Below are 19,524 nucleotides of genomic sequence, written 5' to 3' on the forward strand. Positions count from 1 at the left end.
GGAAACCCATTGACAATGGGTCCAGAAGATCCGAGAAAATCCTGCCCCATGATTCTATTTACTTAACATTGAGAAGCATGGAGTTCAAAAAGGTTCCTTGCCCATCAAGTGCTCCATTGGGCATAAATAACTAGAATTATTTATTATGTCTTCCATTTGGCATGATATGCTTTGGAGCTGTCCCCTCCATTTACATGAATTTTCTGTAGTTCCAGTGATTTAGTAGCCAGCATATTCCTAATTGCATTCAATTGCCTTTGCAGCCTTCAGGTCTGTTCCGAGCCAAATATTTATCCAGTCCTTTCTGCAACAGCAATTATATATTCTATATAGATTGTGTAATATATTATATTCTATAATATATTCTGTGACAGCTCAGGTAGCTCTGAAATGGAGCTAACTCTGGAACAGGCATGATGTGCTAAGCAGCAACCGCCTGTGCTGTCATTCCAATGATAATTGCTTTCCCTGAGAATGCACACTACATATCCACAGAGGCTAGTTGAGACAAAGCTTTGGTAAATTCCTCTCTGGCTCCTGACTGCACTGAAAGAAGGGAACATTTCTATAAACATTCTTTTTAAGTTACTCTTCACTCGGGAACATATTGGGCTGAATGTTATGGGGGTGGGGTGTGCTTATTCCTGCACCCCGCCCCCCCCCCCGCCGCCCCCCCCCCCCCCCCCCCCCCCGCCGCCTCTGCTCCCATCTCTGCCTGGCCCCCAGTAGAAAAGTTGGACATGAGCCAACCAACCTTCAGGAAGGCGGCCCCACTGTGACAATACACCAGGAATACCTTTCACCAGGTCACTGTGGGACTTCTACCCTCCGAGAAAGGAATGTCCCAACCTTGGGAGCTGCTGTCCAATCAGATTGGCTGGCAGCTGGGTAGTCCCAGCAGCCCCAGCATTCAGTAGTGGTGGCTGCTGGGACTATGAGGGACTCCCGAGGAGGAAGACAACAACATGGATACCTGCCTAAGGAGAGTCTGAAGCTTTTGGTCCAGGAAGGATCAGACATTCGGTGGGTGGGGTGGGGTAGATAGGTCTTAGGGTCATGGATTGGAGGCCGGTAGAGGGGTGGGATGTCACAAAATGCGGGTGGATTACATCTTGCTGCTGAGGGGTGCCCCAATGGGCACAAGGAGGTTTCCCTATCCCCCATTTCCTTCCAACTTTTCACCTGAGATGCGGACTGGCCTCCTTTGTTCCATCTTCCCCAGCTACATGTAATATAGTGTTGAGGGTGGAAACAGGCCCTTTTTCTCAAGTAAGTCACCTTCATTCTTGGATCCCATCCCAGGACCTAAGACTCGATATGAATCCACTGGCTATCCTTTGCACGTTCCCCAGAGTCCCCATTTTCTTTTCTATGTGCAGGGCAACATTTGGACATTACCCAATTCTAACAAAGCCTCAGACAGCAGATGTATAATAGTGTATATTTTATGCTTCGTGGTTAGTTCAATAAATCCTGAAAACTTGATTACCTTCTCTACAGCCCCCTCACATTATGCACGCTATGAGCTATCAGCTATTACCCTACAGCTTATCCCTCTTTTTGTGATCCTTTACCAGGGCCACTGTGCAGTGCCAACGTGCCTAGGGCTTCTCTATCCCAAATTCACAACAATGCTCTGACGAAGAGTCATCTAGACTCGAAACGTTGGCCCTATTCTCTCCCCACAGATGCTGTCAGACCTGCTGAGATTTTCCAGCATTATCTGTTCTTGTGACACAACAATGCAAGCCTGTCTTTCTCAAGATCCTGTTGAAAGTATTGATAATCTCTGAAAGTAGGTGGCCTGAATTTGCCCACATGTAAGTGCAATGGCTGGCAGGAGTGAACAGTGGAGTAACTTTTTCGACAGTCACACTGGTTTCTTCACTGACATCTGTGACCAGAGCAAAACACAGCCAAACATTTCAAACGCAGCCACAACAATGAATCTTGCGTCAAAAGATAGCATCCATCTTTTATATCCTGCTTAAATCACAACGCTATGGGAAACCCTACCTTCAGACACAGTCTTTATGATAAAAGCTAACACACCTTCAGAGGTGGAGATCACCACTTTACGGTATAACCTCACTCCGATCCCAGACACAGAACTGGATCTGACTGTTGAATGCCTCAGTCCCATGTGCCTCAGTTCCATCTGGCAAGATAATATGAGTTAACTCAGAATCGCAGCACTGGTTCTGTCCACAATATAAAAGACTAAATAGGAAGTTGGGAATTTTACAATTGTGCATGGAACAGTGACAAACAATGCCAGAAATGTTGATGTTCCCAAACAAGCGTTGATGTTCCCAAACAAGGTTCCCCCATCAAAATATGTACAGTTGATCCTGTAAATTCTCAAAACAAAATATTCTGGAGCTAGTTGCAACTTCATTAATATGAATGCTGCTTTCCAAACAGAGTTTTTCCTTTTCTATGGTTAACAAGTATTCCATGACCTGCTGAGTTTATCCAGCGTTTTCTGCATTTATTCCAATGCTTCTTATTTTTCAGCTGCAGGGCTGGGGCGTCATAGCGGCACAGTGGTCAGCACTGCTGCCTCACAGCGCCAGGGACCCAGGTTGGATTCCCAGCTTGGGTCACTGTCTGTCTGCATATTCTCCCTGTCTCTGCGTGGGTTTCTTCCACGTGCTCTGGTTTCCTCCCACAGTCCACAGGACATGCTGGTCAGGTGCACTGGCCATGCTAAATTCTCCCTCAGCATACCCGAACAGGCGCCGGAGTGTGGTGACGGGGGGATTTTCACAGCAACTTCATTGCAGTGTTCATGCAAGCCTACTTGTGACACTGAGAAATAAACTTTAAATATTTTTATTAAAGCTAGAATCAGTACCTGTCATTAACGTGATAATTTTCACTGACGTTATTCATACATTTATGAGATTGAGAAAGGTTAAATGCACCGAATTCATTTTCAGTTTTTGGAAACAATCTGAAACCTTACTTGTCATTTTTATTTGGTGGTGTATAATGACATAATCATTGAAACTTGGGGCGGGACTTTCTCTGAGATTAGCAAAGGCCAATTGTCGGGCAGTGTTGAGGACACCAACGGCAGTGGTGGCTTTCTCTGCCATATAGTGCGGGGCTTTGAAGACAAGGAAGCCAAGCAGGGTTCCACATTGTATTGCTGGTGGGCGGCCCTCTGAGTTGCCTGTCCTGCCATCAGCTCAGCAATTCGATGGTCCGGCCACCATTTTTAAAGGCCGCCCCAGCACACAACGAGCACATCAGGAACCAACCTTCACCCCAGGTGCAGCTCATAGCACCCCTGGCATCACGCTGGAACTCCCCTGGCATGGCACCCTCTGTCTCGAGCACTGTGCTCACCTCTGAGCTCCCCTCGGAGTACTGCTCACCAGATGCATGCCTTCTGAGACCAGTCATGCTTCGCGCCATCTTGATGTCATGCCACCTTGGACGCATCATTCGATGTGCGGGTGTGATTCCAGCACACGGACCCGATAATCACAGATTAATTTATTACAATGAGGTTCTGGACATTGAACAATGGAAAATGTGGCCCACCACTGATGGGGGGGGAGGGGACAATTGTTTCCTGCTTTTATGTCAAGGTAAACCGCAACTTTGGCCTCTTTGTGGTATTTTCCCCTCTCATTGTCAAACCCGCCTGACTCAAACAGACTCGGAAAATCCCAGCCTTAATGTTCATCATTTAGAAAGAAAGTGTGTCGGGTGGTGTGGGGGGAGGGGGGGGGGAGGGGGGCGGTGGGGGGGGCGGCGAGGAGTTGTGGGGTTGAGAGATGTAATTTAATCAGGTGGGAAGGTGGTAGGTGGGAACCCCACACGTTCCTGCCTTCACCTCAGTTAAGTCTATTGTGGGAAGGACTCTGCTCACTTACAACCTCATTCTGTCACCGCTTACGTATTAACGTATTGGCAGGTGGGGCTCACTGTGTGAGGAGCACAACAGAAACCCTGTCGGGGGTCGATTGCTGGCTCACAGGTGGGTCCCCATGTTCAAAGACATGGGACCCCACCGTGTAGGAGCAGGGTGGCACCGTGATTAGCACTACTGCTTCACAGTGCCAGGGACCTGGGTTCGATTCCCGGCTCGGGTCACTGTCTGTGCGGAGTTTGCACATTCTCCCCGTGGTCTGTGCGGGTTTCCTCCGGGTGCTCCGATTTCCTCCCACACTCCAAAGATGTACAGGTTTGGTGGATTGGCCATGCTAAATCGCCGCTTAGTGTCAGCGGGACTAGCAAGGGTAAATACATGGGGCTATGGGGATAGGGGCTGGGTGGGAGTGCGGTCGGTGCAGACTCAATGGGCCGAATGGCCTCCTTCTGCACTGTAGGGATTCTATGATTCACACTCAATGCTAGATCGATGGACCCGGATTTGGAAAGTTGGGGCCCACAGAGAGCTCTTGTTTCTGACTCTCTCCTCCCTCTGTGCTCTTCACTGCATGACCCTCCCTCCACCCACTATCACTCACCTCTGGTTTGGGATCCAGAGAGTATCCTTGGCCTGAGGGAGGGTGTGTGTGCGGGGTGGGAGTGTGTGTGCAGGGTGGGGGGAGGGGGTGTGTGTGCGGGATGTGGGAGGATGTGGGAGGGGTGGTGGGAGGGTGCATATGCGGGTGGGGGGAGGGAGTGTGTGTGCATGGTGGGGAGAGGGTGCGTGTGCAGGGTGAGGGAGTGGGGAGAAGTATGTGTGCAGGATGGGGGAGAGTGTGTTTGGGGTGGGGGGGAAGTCTGTGAGCGGGGTGGGGAGATGGGGTGTGCGGGGTGGAAGGAGGGTGTGTGTGTAGGGTGAGGGGAGGGGGTGTGTATGGGGTCAGGGGAGGGCATGTGTGCAGTTTGGGGGAAGGTGTGTGTGCGGGGTGGGAGAAGCTGTGTGTGCGGGGTGGGGACAGGGTGTGTGCGGGATGAGGGGAGGGTGCGTGTGCGGGATGGAGGGGCGTGGGGAGGGTATGTGTGTGCGAGGTGGGGGAGGGTCTGTGTGTGTGGGGTGGGGGAGGGTATGTGTGTGCGAGGTGGGGGAGGGTCTGTGTGTGTGGGGTGGGGGAGGGTGTGTGTGTGTGTGCTGGGGGTGTGAGGGGTGGTGGGGGGTTGTGGCAGTGAGGGGTATGGTGTGTGTGTGGGGGGTGAGGGGTGGTGGGGGGGTGAGGGGTGGTGGGGACTGTGGGGTGAGGGCTAGGGTGTGTGCGGGGTGGGGAGAGGGTGTGTGCGGGGTGGGGGGAGGGTGTGTGCGGGGTGGGGAGAGGGTGTGTGCGGGGTGGGGGAAGGTGTGTGTGAGCGGGGTGGGGGGAGGGTGTGTGCGGGGTGGGGGGAGGGTGTGTGCGGGGTGGGGAGAGGGTGTGTGCGGGGTGGGGAGAGGGTGTGTGCGGGGTGGGGAGAGGGTGTGTGCGGGGTGGGGGAAGGTGTGTGTGCGGGGCGGGGGAAGGTGTGTGTGCGGGGTGGGGAGAGGGTGTGTGCGGGGAGGGGAGAGGGTGTGTGCGGGGTGGGGAGAGGGTGTGTGTGCGGGGTGGGGAGATGGTGTGTGCGGGGTGGGGAGAGGGTGTGTGCGGGGTGGGGGAAGGTGTGTGTGCGGGGTGGGGAGAGGGTGTGTGTGCGGGGTGGGGAGAGGGTGTGTGTGCGGGGTGGGGGATGGTGTGTGTGCAGGGTGGGGAGAGGGTGTGTGTGCGGGGTGGGGAGAGGGTGTGTGTGCGGGGTGGGGAGATGGTGTGTGCGGGGTGGGGAGATGGTGTGTGCGGGGTGGGGAGATGGTGTGTGCGGGGTGGGGAGATGGTGTGTGCGGGGTGGGGAGAGGGTGTGTGCGGGGTGGGGGAAGGTGTGTGTGTGCGGGGTGGGGGAAGGTGTGTGTGCGGGGTGGGGAGATGGTGTGTGCGGGGTGGGGAGAGGGTGTGTGCGGGGTGGGGGAAGGTGTGTGTGCGGGGTGGGGAGAGGGTGTGTGTGCGGGGTGGGGAGAGGGTGTGTGCGGGGTGGGGAGAGGGTGTGTGTGCGGGGTGGGGAGATGGTGTGTGCGGGGTGGGGAGAGGGTGTGTGCGGGGTGGGGGAAGGTGTGTGTGTGCGGGGTGGGGGAAGGTGTGTGTGTGCGGGGTGGGGACAGGGTGTGTGCGGGATGGAGGGGCGTGGGGAGGGTATGTGTGTGCGAGGTGGGGGAGGGTCTGTGTGTGTGGGGTGGGGGAGGGGTGTGTGTGCGGGGTGGGGAGGAGGGTGTGTGTGTGTGTGCTGGGGGGGTGAGGGGTGGTGGGGGGCTGTGGCAGTGAGGGGTATGGTGTGTGTGTGGGGGGTGAGGGGTGGTGGGGGGGTGAGGGGTGGTGGAGACTGGGGGGTGAGGGGTAGGGTGTGTGCGGGGTGAGGTGGTGGGGGGGCTGGGGGTGTGAGGGGTAGGGTGTGTGTGTGGTGTTGAGGGCTGAAGGCTGGGGGGGTGAGGGGTAGGGTGTGCATGCGGGGTTGAGGGGTGAAGGGGTGGTGGAGGGCTGTGGCGGTGAGGGTTATGGTGTGTGTGTGGGGGGGTCTGGGGTGGTGGGGACTGGGGGTGTGAGGGGTAGGGTGTGTGGGGGATGAGGAGTGGGGGAAGGGGCTGGGGGGTGAGGGGTAGGGTGTGTGTGCGGGGGGTGAGGGTGAAGGGGCTGGGGGGGTGAGGGGTAGGGTGTGTGTGCGGGGGGTGAGGGTGAAGGGGCTAGGGGGGTGGGGGAGGGGGCTGGGGGAGTGAGGAGTGGGGGAGGGGGCTGGGGGAGGGGGAGTGAGTGTTGTACTGGCTGTAGCCACCACCTCCCTGCTGGTGCTGCCAGCCTCTGATTGGCCAGCAGCTCCTGATGGGCGGTACCTCCAATCCCGGAGTCTTTGATCCCGGGGGAAGAGCTGCCGTTGCCCTGACAGTGTGTGATTGGACCAAGGTGAGGTGGGCCTTCCCTAAAGGAGGCGACACGGGGCTCTCATCGGCTCTCCAACTGCTGGCTTAGAAGTCCACCACTCGACCAGATTCAGCCCCTAGGATATAAACCAAACTGGGTGTGAAATTATACTTTGGAAGATACACAATATCTCTCTATCCCATTTTGTCAAATCCGCAGACAAATCCTGATTTAAACTGATTCCCCATTGTGTGTGTGTGTTTGAGAGTGTGAGTGTGTGTGGGTGTGTATGGCTGTTTATGTGGGTGTGTGTTTACCACTTCCTGACTGCCTCCAGTCACATCCTACTTACTTCCTTTTGTCTCCTCCAACTTGGCTGAATTCTCTCAGTCCGACAATGTGTTTTTCATTGTTTGTAGATGAATTGAAATGCTCTCCCTGTTGCCCATTGTCTGTCCAGAGCCCCGGAGGGTGGGGTTAAATCAGATAGCCTGCAAAAAGATGTCACAGGGTTGGCTGCACAGGTCAGTAGGGGGCCCAATGTAATTTGTAACTTGCATCACTTAAAAGGTGGTCTTTACCTCTTGAGGCGGGGTTGCGTTCTGGCTGAAGTGTTGTGAGTTGTACTGCGACTGAACCTGATCTGAGAAGGCGTGAGGAATTCGTGGCCACGGGAGTCCACCCAGGGTTTCGGACACTGCACGAGAGGACGTGGTCGAGGAGGTGGAGAGAAGGAGGGAGGTCCTGTACTGATCCATTCTAATACAAGCAAGAGCCACCCAGCATCTTGAGTGCTTCAGTGGAAGCTCGAACAGCCACCCTCATGGCTCTGAATAGAAGGCCCCTCATCCTTCTAAACTCCAACGAGTACAGACCCAATCTGTTTAATCTCTCCTCATAAGCTACACCCCTCATCTCCGGTATCAACCTGGTGAACCTTCTCTGCACTCCCTCCAAGGCCAATATATCCTTTCGCAAATAAGGGGACCAAAACTGCACACAGTACTCCAGTTGTGGCCTCACCAGTGCCTTGTACAGTTGCAGCAAGACCTCCCTGCTTTTATATTCTATCCCCCTCGTGATAAAGGCCAACATTCCATTCGCCTTCTTGATCACCTGCTGCACCTGCAGACTGAGTTTTTGCGATTCGTGCACAAGGACCCCCAGGTCCCTCTGCACGGTCGCACGATGTAATTTTTCTCCATTTAAATAATATTCCAATTTACTATTATTTCTTCCAAAGTGGATAACCTCACATTTGCCAAAGTTATATTCCATCTGCCAGATCCTCGCCCACTCGCTCAGCCTATCCAAATCTCTCTGCAGACTTTCCGCGTCCTCCACGCAATTCGCTTTCCCACTCACCTTCGTGTCATCAGCAAACTTGAATACCCTACATTCAGTCCCCTCCTCCAGATCATCTATGTAAATGGTAAACAATTGAGGCCCCAGCACCGATCCCTGCGGCACGCCACTGGTCACCAACTGCCCACCAGAAAAGCACCCATTTATCCCAACTTTAGGTGCATTGACCCTGCTAAATTCTCCCTCAGTGTACCCAGACAGGTGCCAGTGTGTGGTGACTAGGGGATTTTCACGGTAATTTCATTGCAGTGTTAATGTAAGCCTACTTGTGACACTAATAAATAAACTTTAAAACTTTACACTAAAGCACTCTCTTCTCCAACTAGGATTGCTGAGGAACCATCCCAGGGGTGTGGAGCATGAACTGCTCTCTCAAGATGAAAACATTTGTGCTTGAACCCCTGTCTCTCCAACAATGTCTTTGCCAGACAGACAGCCAGCCTTGACTGTTGCTGGCCATGCTGAGATTGCACAGTTTAAAGCCGGGCCTTCTAGCCCAGAACTGCTCAGGATTATTCTCCAAGACCATCTGTGTCTTCCCCACTGAAAGTTAGCAGCCATGATGCGGCCACTGCGATAGCATCTTGGAGGATCAGTGAGATAGAAAAAGACACCAGGAAGATGGGCCCTGAGGGTGATTACTGTCATTTGAATCATAGAATCCCTACAGTGCAGAAGGAGACCATTCAGCCCATCGAGTCCACACCGATTCTCCAACAGAGTATCGTTCCCAGGCCCACCCTCCGACCTATCCTCTTAACCGCATGCATTTACCCAGCGGATCCCCTTATCCTGGACATCTTGGGACACCAGGGGGGAATTTTGCGTGGCCAATCCACCTAATCTTCTATTTTCTATGTTTCTATGTAACCTGCACATTTTTGGAGTGTGGGAGGAAACTGGATCACCCGGAGGAAACCCACGCAGACAGGGGGAGAACTCCACATAGACAGTCACCCAAGATGGAATCGAACCCGGATTCCTGGCACCGGGAGGCAGCAGTGCCATCCACCGTGCCACCCTGTATTTATTTTTGTTTGCAATGTAACATGATTTTAAATTTGCTTCAAATGTGTATCCTGCATTCGGTTTTATTCATGCAATGTGGCCAAGATGGATATTGTGATGGTCAGGGTGACAGAGGATATTTTAGACAGATTAAAACCTAGTCTGACCCACTAGATAGCTAGACAACTGACCCCCCCCCGAGCCATCCAACAAACCCTGACACCCTGACTACCCTCAACCATTCGACTAAACCCCCCCCCCCCCCTCAGACCTGACCACTCCCCAATCCGAACAGCCCCACCCTTCAGTTCAAACTGCCCACTACCCGCCATTGCAACAATCTCCCAACCAACTGACTACCTTCCAGACTTGACCCGACTTTTTCACCCAGAGGGTTGGTGGGAGTCTGGAATTTGCTGCCTAAGTTAGTGATTGAGGTTTAAATATTGAACTCATTTAAAAGGTACCTGGACTTTTTAAAAATTCATTCATGGGACATGAGCGTCACTGGCTGGCCAGCATTTATTGCCCATCCCTAGTTGCCCTTGTTCAGAGGGCAGTTGAGAGTCAACCACATTCCTGTGGCTCTGGAGTCACATGTAGGCCAAACCACATGAGGATGCAGATTACTTTCCCTAAAGGGCATTAGTGAGCTAGATGGGTTTTTCCGACAGTTGACAATGGTTTCATGGTCATCGGTAGATACTTATTTCCAGATATTTTTTATTGAATTCAAATTCCATCACCTGCCGTGGTGGGATTCGAACCCAGGTCCCCAGAACATTAGCTGCGTTTCTGGATTAATAGCCTAGCGATAATACCACTAGGCCATCGCCTCCCCTGCATTTGAAGTGCTGTAACCTGCAAAGCTACAAACAAGGTGGTGGAAGAGTGGATTAAAATGAGCAGCTAGATTCTTTTTCTCTCTTTTTGTTTGGTCAGTGCTGACGAGATGGTCTGATTTGCCTCTTTCTGTGCAGTAATTTTTCCATGGTTCTATGTTTCCATGTTGTAAGAAGGGTGATATGACCTGTCTTCCTCAGACTCTTCTCTTCTTCAATGGAGTTCCCCAAAGGGCACTGCACTGTGCATTTCTGGGAAAGCTTGGCTCAAAAGGTCGTGACCAAGTTGCATAGCAGCCTCAAATTGGGAAAATCTCATTTGCAGCAACAACCCGGCAATCATTGCCGCTGTCTGAAAGATCTGGGCCTCAGTTCTAGAGATTATAGAGTTATAGAGATCTCGACTGGGATTTTCCAGCTCTGCCTGCTACCAGGATTTTCCAGTCCCACCGAAAGTCAATTGCCTTTTGGTTCCATCCTCCCACTCCAGTGCTTCGATATACTGAGGCTGGAAAATGCCGACACTATGGAGTATTGTGCTTAGTGGATTCCAAATATGTTTTGAGCTTGAAGATTGGTTCTCCCTGTTTTATTTTCCCTCATATGTGCTGATAAAGCTCTCAAAGCATATCATAGAATCCCTATAATACAGAAGGAGGCCATTCGGCCCATCGAGTCTGCACCGACAACAATCCCACCTCGGCCTTATCCCCGTAACCTCGCATATTTACCCCATTAATCCCTCTAACCCATGCATCCTCATCTTCTGCTCCATTACTTTATTCCCTCTATAGTTCATTTCCTTCAATATAATCATAGAACCCCTGCAGTGCAGAAGGAGGCCATTCAGCCCATCAAGCCTGCACCGACAACAATCCCACCCAGGCCCTATCCCCGAAACCTCACATATTTACCCCGCTAATCCCTTTAACATACATATCCCAGGACACTAAGGGGCAATTTAGCATGGCCAATGCACCTAACCCGCACATCTTTGGACTGTGGGAGGAAACTGAAGCACCCGGAGGAAACCCACGCAGACACGGGGAGAATGTGCAAACTCCACACAGACAGTGACCCAAGCCGGGAATCAAACCCAGGTCCCTGGAGCTGTGAAGAAGCAGTGTTAACCACTGTGCCACCATGCAGTTTCATGTTTGCCCTTTTTGCTTCATTACTTTGGACAGAGTAACTGTGTTTTATTCATTCATTCATTCTGGCCAGTATTTATTGCCCAACCCTAATTGCCCTTGTGAGTAGGGTGGTGAGAGTCACTTTCTTGAACTGCTGCAGTCCATATACTGAAGGTGCATCGATGCCGATCCCGCTGGCTCACTTTCCAATCCACGACGGGTGCAAATCTATCCAACGGTGCCTGGAGCAGATGGATGGTCTGATGGTGCATTCTCAGAAAGGTTGTTCTGCTCTGAGACATCTTCTTCAGGAGGTTCTTGCTTCTGAGCTGCTCCTCAAGAAATGAGAAAAGGGACAAGTTAGTGTGGCACTTCAAGGCTGGGCAATAGCAAATGAGAGAATTCACGGTACAGCTTGATGTTGTACTGTGTGGCAAATGTAACACAAACATGTGCAGTAACAAGATTGAGAATTAGTAAAGCAAGACCGAAAAGGGGTAATTTACAATGATCTGGTCAGAAAGACTGATCGTAAATTTATATTTATTCAAGCTGAGTTAGATTTCTGTTGGACAAGGGAGTCAAGGGTTATGGGGGGGTGGGTGCAAACAGGAAAGAAGAGGAGAGACCACAGCCAGATCAGCCATGAACTTATTGAATGTGGAGCAGATTTGAAGGGCCGAATGGTCAACTCCTACCTTTAAGCCCTATGTCCCTATGTAAGGCACCCAGTGCTTGATCACAGGGTCCGTCATCAGGAAAAGGGTAGCTCACTCAGAGCAATGCCAAGAAGACAAATACCATGGTTGTCCAACCTGCAAGAAACGATCAACAGCAACAGCAGCCATGAGTGAAAACATTGGCCAAACTGAGCAGGCATGGGTCAACGTAAAGCAATGGAAGAAAAGAATGGAAGCAAATCCAAATTCCAGTCCAACCTACAAGTTAACAAGGACCAGAACCAACAGAGACTGCCACTCTCCTGACAGAATGGTGAATGAGATGTGGCAGGGTTATAAAGCTTCCAGATCACCTGAACCTCTAACTTTAAGGACGTAGAAAGGGGGATATGGAGTTAGGAGAATGTTGTTAATGTTAATACTGTACTAGCAAAAATGTCAGAATAGCATTAAGGTTGTAATAATAAGAAAAATGCATAAGAAATTGTAACAATGTAAGTCGTAGAATCCTACAGTGCAGAAGGAGGCCATTCGGTCCATCGAATCTGTACCGACCACACTCCCACCCAGGCTCTATCCCCATAACCTCATGCATTTACCCTAGCTAGTCCCCCTAACACCAAGGGGTAATTTAGCATGGCCAATCCACCTAACCCACACATCTTTGGACAGTGGGAGAAAACCGGAGCACCCAGAGGAAACCCACGCAGACACTGGGAGAATGTGAAAACTCCACACAGATAGTGACCCAAGTTGGAGAATTTAACATGGGTTCCCTAGCGCTGTGAGGTAGCAATGCTAACCACTGTGCCATCGTGCCGCCCTAATCTTGAAGTAAACTAATGTAACTCAATATCCATGTGATATGGATTTGGGGAGAGATGTAGTATAGGGGTTTGGTATGTAAAGGGTTAATGTGGGACATTAATGAGTCCAATGCCCCCATGTGAGAAGGCACATGACCCAGACTCAGGGTCAGTGTGGTGTTGAGCAGAGATGTGTTAAGACCTAGAGATGGAGATAGTTCTATGCCTGTACACTTTCCTATAAATATGTCTATAATTACAAGTAGTTAATAACAACTTGCTGTTATGAAAGCTTTTTGAGCAGATACATTTGTAACACCATCCTGACAAGTTGAATGAGTGAAAAGGCAGAGGTGGAAATATTTGAACTGAGTGGCTGCCCAGGCCATTTCACAGGGAAGTTGGAATCAGCCACTTTACCATGGTGCTGGAGTGACATGTTGGCCAAGCCAAGAAAGGATGGCAGATTTCTTCCCTAAAGGGCATCAGTTTACATCAAGCAGCCCGTCCACCCACCCCCACCCCTTCAAGAACAGGCCGCATCTGTTTGTTCTGCTATTTTGGATGAGTTGAAATCGCTTGTCATTTTTTTAATGGTGAAAAAGGAGGCTAGAATTTTACCGCTCCGCCCGCCAGGGGAATCGGAGCAGGCGAGGGGCGGGCAATGGGAAGATCCGTTGACCTCGGGCAGGTTTTTAAAGAAACCCTGCAAGTATTAATTTCTCATAGGGTAAAAATAGGGGTTGCATGTAGTGTCCTGGGCTTTATTAATAGGGGCATAGAGTACAAGAGCAAGGGGGCTATGTTGAACTTATATGAGCCATGAGTTAGACCTCAGCTACACACTGTAGGAAGTATGCGCTTAGTGCACTCTGACGAAAACGATCACAACGAGAGGACATGGAAGAACCGTAACCGCTTTTCTTTGAAGAGAGTGCAGAAGAGGTTTACAAGAATGGTTCCAGGGATGAGAAACTTCAGTTACGAGGATAGATTGACAAGGTTGGGACTGTTCTCCTGGGAAAGGAAAAAGCTAAGATGAGATTTGATAAAGATGTTCAAAATCATGAGGAGACTGGACAGTGCAGATGGGGAGAAACTGATCCTGCTGGGAAAAGGATCAAGAATGAGAGGGCACAGATTTAAAGTGATTTGCAAAAGAAGCAAATGTGATGTGAGAAAAAAAACCTACCACACAATGAGGTGTCGGGGTCTGGAATGCACTGCTTCCAGCATGGTGGAGGAAGGTTCAATCGAGACATTCAAGAGGGCATTAGATGATCAAAGACTATTTCCTCGGGTGGATGGAGCTATTACAAGGGGGCATAACTATAGGGTTCGTGGTGGGAGATACAGGAAGGATATCAGAGGGAGGTTCTTTACGCAGAGAGTGGTTGGGGTGTGGAATGGACTGCCTGCAGTGATAGTGGAGTCAGACACTTTAGGAACATTTAAGCGGTTATTGGATAGGCACATGGAGCACATCAGGATGATAGGGAGTGGGATAGCTTGATCTTGGTTTCAGATAAAGCTCGGCACAACATCATGGGCCAAAGGGCCTGTTCTGTGCTGTACTGTTCTATGTTCTCTATTTGAATAGAAACAATGTGCAGGGGTACGGGGAAAAAGCAAGGCAATGGCACTAAGTCATAATGCTCAATGGGAGAGCCAATGCTAAGAAGACAGGACGAACAGTCTCATGCGCCGTAACAATTCTGTGAAAAATGAGAATTCAAAAATAATCAGGCAAACTGCATCAGCTCGTAATGATTTTCTATACATAGTCCTAACCCATGTCGTTAAATGTAGTATATTAGGAGGTCCATTATTCTTTCATGTTAACTCACCGCAGTTCCACTAATCTAACTCTATCTTTTGTGTCAACCAGGGCCAGCGGATGAGCAACAGCAATCACTCTGGTGAACACTTACCTGTCGAACGAACGCGCTTAGTGCACTCTGACGAAAACGGCCACAGCGAGAGGGCACGGAAGAACCGCAACCGTTTGTCTTCAGGTTCCCAGCACAGCCGAGGCCAATACCCACTCGTGGAGGAGGAGTATTCTGACCCCTATCAGGACACATACAAATCACGAAGGAGTCACGGATCACCTGGAGGCCACAGCCACGATTCTCAGCACAGGCTATGAAAAATGTTGCTACTCACCCACAAGAAACAAAATAGAGAAAAGATGTTTTTTTTAAAAAAAAAAGTAAACCCCTGCCTTGCAACGTGTAACTCATGAACAGGGAAGTATCTAGGCAGTATTTAATAGTCTATTATTGAAACGATTCAACGTGGTTTTCAGAAAGTCATTTTTTTTTTCTTTTGAGGCTGGTTTACTCATAAGGGAGACAGTCTAGCAAAGTATTTTCCAAAATACTGTACTAGATTTGTAAATATGAAGAATGTACAGTGGTGTAATCAGTGGCACCAGGAGTTGCAGTCACTGTGTCACTGATTTCACCTGCCTCTATATATTTTTAGCACATAAGATAACCACATATATCAGTACCGTTGGTGCTAAAGCAGATACCTTCTCTGTTGCAATGCCAACTTAGCCCTACAGTCAGTGTGGTGGACCTTGAGTACAGGTGGGTTCCTAGCACTTAACCTGCCTGAAAACTTCCCAATGCAGTGACAAAGCTCCTTTAATGCATAACACTCTTCACCTGATTTCTTGTTAGCAATAAATGGTATTGCAATACCACCCTGCACTACCATTGTTTCAACAAATCTTGCTTCAGCGTATGATTCCAGAATTTACACAGCTCTCCATTATGTGTACAGCACACTTACTTGCATGAGACTAGCAGTAACGAATCATATATTTACAGACAAGATATTATTTAAATTTAAGAGAAATAAATTAAGCTTTTATGCATTTGCTATTTGTGTATGGTTTTTGAAAGGTATTATTTATAAAGAATGAATTCAGGCTGTACATTATATTGCTGATGTTAATTCCTATATTTTTCATGTTTAGAGAATTCAATGTTATTAGTTAGCAGAAGCAATAGTGCACCAAATTCTAGTAAAGTTACGGTCTCTCGCCAGGACAACTTGTACGGTGGTATCCATTTATTAAACCCTTGATTTTTGAAGAGAACACTGGGGAAGCCTTCATTTCATGTATCCATGACAGCGACCCTTCAGAATGGTTTGAGTTACAGAATTGAGTTTAACACAAGGTAAGGTCTTTGGGAAATACTTTGCAACAGTGACTGAGCAACTGACTGGTTATATCACAGGATTCAAAATTGGCATTATGCTGGTTTATTAACCTCACCGAATATTCCTCCTTTAAAGTATTTCCGATTGTGCACAAGCTTTTGGCTTTCGTTATCGTGGCTAATCAATGGCAATCTGTATTTACAGTGGACACGTAATACTGTCACACATCGCTAAGCAAAAATTACATCATTTGTCATAGGCTTTATTATTCTCTGTTTGATTATTTTCAGTAATGGTACTTGACCCATATGGAATTCTACATATCTTCATTTGACTATACATGGTAGCATGATAGTGAACAAGTTAATTTCCTTCTCGTTGCATCTGATACATAGCATGGTCAGCTGGAACGGAGATGGAGAGCAGGGAAGCACCTGGGTTATGGGGAGAAAGAATGGAAGAAAGATTGATGAGAAAGTTCATTGCGTGGTATTTGTTGGCTTTGTGGTATACCTGAGAGAGAGGGCAGGATGTCCCAAAGTGCTTTACAGCCAATTAAGTCCCTTCTGTGTCAACACTGTTGCAACATATGAAATGTGGCAACCAAATTGTGTACAGCAAGCTTCCACAAACATGTTATTTGATGGACAAGTATTGGCCAGGACACAGGGGAAGATTTCCCTGTTCTTTCTGAAGTAATGCCATGGGATCTTTTACACCCACCTGCAAGTAGCACATTGACCCTGTGCAGTACAGCACTGGAGCGTCAACCTAGGTTTTGTGCTCAAGTCTCTGGAGTAGAATTTGAACCATAGCTTTCTGACTCAGAGGCAAGAGTGCAGTCAACTGAGTGGAATTGTGGGGAGATGCATAGGGAAGGGAATAGGGCAGAGGATTGTTGGCGCTGTAACCTGAGATACCAATTGACGGTTCAAGTTTTTCTCGCACCAACTGATCTTGCTGGCAGGAGAAATAGTGATGAATGCTACATTTGATTTGTAGAGAATCCTGTAACCTGATCTCAAAAATTGTTTCTTCTGCCCTTTCTCCCATGGTAACATGAGAATTAACACTTCTTTCCTTATACCTTGCTGTAACATGAAGACGGGTTTGAATAAAGAGACAATCGTGCTACCATCTCCGTAGAGACCTAGAACATTTAAAGAAAGATTCAAACTCCCAGTTAATAGCTGAAAAGGATGACACAACAAGATTTCACATTTTAAACCTTTTACCTTAAAATAAATGACTAAAAACCTAATCTTGACAAAATTCTATTGTCTTTTTATAGGTGACCTACTCTTTAAACTATCGAACGAAACATTCCCTTTTACATTTATTGCACGTTGCACTTTCCATAGATTTACAGTCATTATAGCAAACTATCCACAGTTGTACTCAGCTTGTAATAGGTCCCTGTTTCCCTGTTTTGCTGAGTAGTAACTTTGAGTAACTATACCCAGGCACTTTCTTCAATTAATGGTGAGTTTCTTAGATCCAATACCAGCAGTAAAGCCTGCTCCAATTGTTCTTCTTTCCTCTGGCTATGCCAGGAAGAATTTTTCAGAATTTTTGACTGGAGACAGTCTCCTCACATGCCCGCGCTTTGGCAGCTCGCAAACTCAAGTAGCCTTTTCTCAATGCTGATCAAACAGAACTTCTGTCTGTTTGTGATATTTATTGATTTGTAGGGAATCCTGTAACCTGACCTCAAAAATGGCTTCTTCTGCCCTTTTCCCCATGGCAACATGGAAGACATTAACTTTGCATTTAGGTGCTAATTAGTGATTCTTGACCCCAACTACCTTTCACCTTAAAAGTAAATGGGCAGTTAACAGCACAATATTTAGAACTGTATACCTAGAACACCTTATTGAGACATTGAGGGATCCAGAAGTATAGTAAAGTCAAAAGTGACTCATTGTGGCTTCAACGATGAATGATTTATTATTAATATAGTATATGTAAAAGATAAGGGTTGGACAAAACTAATACACAAATCTACCCACTTCTCCACCCTGACTCCAATTGAGGTTCCTCCTGTCCCAGGATGCATGTCCTTGATCCCAATTGGTTCGAATTCCTGCACAGTCTCTCCATAGGGTCTGACCCGGTCACGTGGGCCTTAAAAGATCACCCCTTTAAAGGGACCACATTACCACAAGAAGGCTGAATTTTTACAACTTTCCCCCACTGCCACCACCACTCCGCTGATGTATTTGAAGGTGTGAGGGCTTAACAAACAAACTTATAAAACAAAACGAGTGGCCTGCCCACTGTCTTCCCACCTACCCCTGATCTGTCTCCTGTTTTTACAGTGGGTGGCTAAGACATCAGGCAACTCGTCTATCCTTGGGCATAATGAGGCCCTTAAGTGGCCAATTAATGGTCAGTTAAGGGCCTCCTTCCACCTCTACCATTATAATACCTGCAGTGGGGAAGGTAAAAGCAAGGCAGGTGCCCCAGCAGATTTCATTTTCCATGCTGCGGTGGGCAGGAAGAAGGGGGTATGCCACTTTGGGGTATCCCCTGTGTGTATTGGAGAAATCTCCCCAAGATCATATACTCTCCTTTAAGCCCTCCCTTCACACTCCGCCGCTCTCTGACCCCACTTGTTCATCCAGTAAAAGGTACTCTTCAGTGGCAATAAAACGAAACAAAACTCACTCCAACAGATAAGTCAAAGAAAAAGGTTTAATAAAGAAACTTCATTACTCCAACACTTGAGGCCTCACCCTCTGCCATTCCAAGCTCCCCACAATTCCCAACAGATTCTTATTTTGTCATTGGTTACATATTTTACCGGGCCAGCTGACCCTTACAACTTGTTGCCATTGGTCATACTAACAACAGATCCAATGTTATCATTGGTTACATTCTAACACCCTTCCCTCAAGATTTCTAAAACATGGACCCACCCTCCTGCCACCTCGCTGGGGTCTGCCAGGCAGACCCCTTACAAAGTCCAGGTTCAATGATACTTCTCTGGGGACCACTTGTGGTCCCAACAATGGCCAATGCTTGAACCTCATGCCACCAGGGCAACAGAGCTGTCAGCAATTAGATTGGCTGGCAACTCTCTAGGTTAGGACCTTCCTCCAGGTGAGAGTAGAAGTCCCACTTTGGCTGCCGCCCCAAAGTATTATTGATGCTGGGCAGCCAGGTTTTAGATGGGTGGACTGACCATGGACTTTCCAGTTGGGAAGGCGGATGGTGTGAGGTGATGGCCCCGTGGTATTATCGCGAGACTATTAATCCAGAAACTCAGCTAATGCTCTGAGGATCTGGGTTCGAATCCTGTCACGGCAGATGGTGGAATTTGAATTCAATAAAAAATGTCTGGAATTAAGAATCTACTGATGATCATGAAACCATTGTCGATTGTCAGAAAAACCCATCTGGTTCACGAATGACTTTCAGGGAAGGAAATCTGCCATCCTGACCTGGTCTGGCCTACATGTGACTCCAGAGCCACAGCAATGTGGTTGACTCTCAACTGCCCTCTGAAATGGCCTGGCAAGCCATTCAGTTCAAGGGCAACGAGGGATGGGTGATAAATGCTGGCCAGCCAGTGGCACCCATGTCCCATGAATACATTTTTTTAAATGACAGGGACTATGTTCCCACCCTCTCACCCCATTAAATCCAACCCAGAGATTAGTCAT

At 48.7% G+C, this 19,524-nt stretch overlaps 1 protein-coding gene across 1 annotated transcript in view; it reads left to right on the forward strand.

Moving 5' to 3' along the window:
* Window positions 1-14,855, forward strand: part of cacnb4a (calcium channel, voltage-dependent, beta 4a subunit) — a 271,319-nt gene extending 256,464 nt beyond the window's left edge. Inside the window, exon 14 of the mRNA XM_078229151.1 lies at window positions 14,574-14,855. Within this exon, the coding sequence (XP_078085277.1) occupies window positions 14,574-14,834 (261 nt within the window). The 3' untranslated portion in view covers window positions 14,835-14,855. The remainder of the gene's footprint in view (window positions 1-14,573) is intronic.
* Window positions 14,856-19,524: the final 4,669 nt, after the last annotated feature.

Source organism: Mustelus asterias, chromosome 14 (assembly GCF_964213995.1).
Source record: "Mustelus asterias chromosome 14, sMusAst1.hap1.1, whole genome shotgun sequence".
Taxonomy (NCBI): Eukaryota; Metazoa; Chordata; class Chondrichthyes; order Carcharhiniformes; family Triakidae; genus Mustelus; species Mustelus asterias.